The 3167-nt window shown below is 55.5% G+C and overlaps 1 protein-coding gene across 1 annotated transcript; it reads right to left on the reverse strand.

Moving 5' to 3' along the window:
• Window positions 1–485: 485 nt before the first annotated feature.
• Window positions 486–2718, reverse strand: pofut4 (protein O-fucosyltransferase 4; the record flags this gene model as incomplete). Its single annotated transcript, XM_080527056.1, has 4 exons — window positions 486–743; window positions 983–1605; window positions 1875–2255; window positions 2383–2718. The coding sequence occupies 4 exons, from the start codon at window positions 2716–2718 to the stop codon at window positions 593–595; spliced, it is 1491 nt and encodes a 496-aa protein (XP_080383182.1). The 3' UTR covers window positions 486–592.
• Window positions 2719–3167: the final 449 nt, after the last annotated feature.

Below are 3167 nucleotides of genomic sequence, written 5' to 3' on the forward strand. Positions count from 1 at the left end.
AGGGAAGGAACTAAGGGAAGGAGCTAAGGGAAGGAACTAAGGGAAGGAACTAAGGGAAGGAGATAAGGGAAGGAGATAAGGGAAGGAGCTAAGGGAAGGAGCCAGCGACCGATCAGGAAGCGGGCATCCTCGTCTTTGTCAGCAGCACCCTGGTGTGTAGGTGTGGGGGCTACGTGTGGTGTGTAGGTGTGTGGGGGGGGGGGCTACGCATCTCTCTCAGCAGCACCCTGGTGTGTAGGTGTGGGGGCTACGTGTGGTGTGTAGGTGTGTGGGGGGGGGCTACGCATCTCTCTCAGCAGCACCCTGGTGTGTAGGTGTGGGGGGCTACGCGTAAATGGACTGACTTATATAGCGCCTTATTCCAAAGCGCTTTACACCAGCCTCTCATTCACCCATTCACACACACATTCACACACCAATGGCGGCAAGCTGCCATGCAAGGCGCCAGCCCGCTCACTGGGAGCAATTTGGGGTTCAGTGTCTTGCCCAAGGACACTTCGACATGTGGCCGACCGGGGCTCGAACCGCCGATCTGCCGACCTTGTGATCATTAGATGGCGGCTCGACCTCCTGCACCACAGCCGCGTCTCTGTCAGAGCTCTCCTCGGGCCCTGCGGACGGCGGTCTCCTGGATGTGGCTCCACAGCAGCGAGGGGTCCGAAGCGTTGAGTCTGATCAGAGACTCCAGACCCTCCGCCTGGTCCAGGCTCTGCCAGTAGTCCTGAGGCCACATCTGCAGCCAACTAGCCGACAGAAACACACACACACACACACACACACACACACACACACACACACAGAAATTCATCTGGTTAATCGCAGCAATAAAGCTACTAAACAAAGCCAGTCAGTCATATAGATCAAGTGGATCAATGATCAAACGCGTGTTCGTGTAGCACATTAGCCGTCTTTGGACAATGTATGATGCTGTACACAGACAGACATAAGCATATTCTTATCATATGGCAGAAGTGTACCGTACCCGTCTTCAGGAGCGATGTCCTGGATATCTCCGTACCCCGGGCTGGGCAGAGGGCATCCCATGTGAGCGTTACTGGCCATTTTCGGCTGTGGGGGCGGGCTCTGCTTAGGGGCTCTCCGATAGGCCCGCTTGGCTGCCAGCCGGGCGTTCTCTTGGTCGCACACGTAGCACTCGAACCCATTGAGGTAGTTGGGCTTGCTCATATCGTTCACGCCCCACTCCCTGCTCTCCAGCCCCTCCAGCAGGCGAGTGTTGGTAACGCGGCCGGGCTTCTTGAACTCCAAATACCTCGCGTACGCGGCGTCGTCGCCGTCCAGGGACTTGAGGAAGTCGGCGAGGTCCTTCGGCGAAGGGAAGTCGTCGACGAGGACGACAGAGCGGGCGTTGGGCATCCAGTCGGCCACCGAGGGGGAGCCCCGGTAGACGGGCACGCAGCCCTGGTGCAGCGGGCGCCACAGCTTCTCCGTAATGTAGTCGGGGCACAGGCCGTTCTCCAGCGCCAGGTGGAACTTGTAGCGCGCCACAAAGCCCATGAAGAAGGCGTCCTCGCCCGTGGCCGTGTCCGTGTTCTCCAGACGCTCCGGGAGGGCTCTGTTGTTCAGGCACTTCCCGTAAGAGTCCACCTGGAGAGAGAGAGAGAGAGAGAGAGAGAGAGAGAGAGAGAGAGAGAGAGAGAGAGAGAGAGAGAGAGAGAGAGAGAGAGAGAGAGAGAGAGAGAGAGAGAGAGAGAGAGAGAGAGAGAGAGAGAGAGAGAGAGAGAGAGAGAGAGAGAGAGAGAGAGAGACGGGTAGAGGAGACAAGACATTGAGTTGGCAGCCCTAGAAAAATCTATATATAATATCTTAACATCTCGATGTCTCTCTAAACCCCTATGGACAGACAGCACTATTACCTCTATATACTTCATGAGCTCCTGGACGTATCTGTCCCTGTCTGAGGGCACGTCACAGTGGGACTGCATGTACAGCACCGGGGCCAAGCCCTGCTTCCTCCAGCGGTTCTTCTCCTGGAGAGGCACCGCCACGGGCCGCAGCAGGTACCCCAGAGAAGGCAGCCACTGCAGGGTCAGTGGGTAGTCTGACCCCCTCCGGAACGTCGCCGTGTAGTTGAACAGACGGATCCCCGGCGCGTGGGAGAGGACGTAGTTGTTCATGGGAGACTCCTCGTGGAACAGAGCCCAGGTCTGGTGAGGAGGGCGGGGGAGTGGCGCCTCATAGGCCCGGTAGTCTGTCCCGTAGAAGATGATGGAGGTTGTACGACGGTGCAGCTGGACCTTTGAAGACCAAATTCCAAGTTTAATCATACCTGTAACTGTTACAAGCACTCAATTATAACAGCAATAGAAGGGAATGACAGTTACACCCAAACACTCACTAAAAGTGTTGTATTCATGTCGGTACCTTCCGGTTGCGGGTGACCAGACAGGAGGAAGTGGCACAGTCGATGCGTTCGGAGTCGCCGGGGAAATGCGGGAAGAGCCCGGCGCTCCACCACAGGAGGATGGGCAGCTCCTTGTTGCCACGGGAGTCGTTGTTGCCAGGGCCTCGGTACGTGCTGACGGAGGCGAACTCCATGTCGGACAGAGCGCTCTGGGGCTGGAAGGCCCCCCGGTCACCTGCATCCAGAGGGTCCAACAGCAGGTCCTGGGACCAGGAGCAGGGCAGGGCAGACAGGAGACACAGCAGCTCCAGACACACACTGGACAGCAGCCTGATCAGCCTGACCTCCACAGCCATCTGGAATACACACATTAGGGTCAGACCCTCACACTACCACACACAACCAACTAGTCAACACTATACACTACTACTACTACTACTACTACTACTACTACTACTACTACTACTACTACTACTACTACTACTACTACTACTACTACTACTACTACTACTACTACCTACTACTGCTACACAAGACAGTAATCTCTGATATTGCATTCCAACAATGATGTTATGACATGGTATTGCAACGCGTCGCATAACAGACATCAACACAACAGACAGCTGAACGTGGCTAACGAGCTACTATAGAGTATCCACTCTACATGGCCAGCCAAGCCAAGCGTCTAGATTAGGTCAATAAATGGTCGTTTTTCCTACCACTATCAATGCAAACACATTAGGGTACGTTTCCCCTCTCTTCTTTTCTGTGGCGACCACCAGGAATCTCCCCAGGAAACGTTTCT

This window comes from Nansenia antarctica, assembly GCF_963989245.1.
Source record: "Nansenia antarctica genome assembly, chromosome: 3".
Taxonomy (NCBI): Eukaryota; Metazoa; Chordata; class Actinopteri; order Argentiniformes; family Microstomatidae; genus Nansenia; species Nansenia antarctica.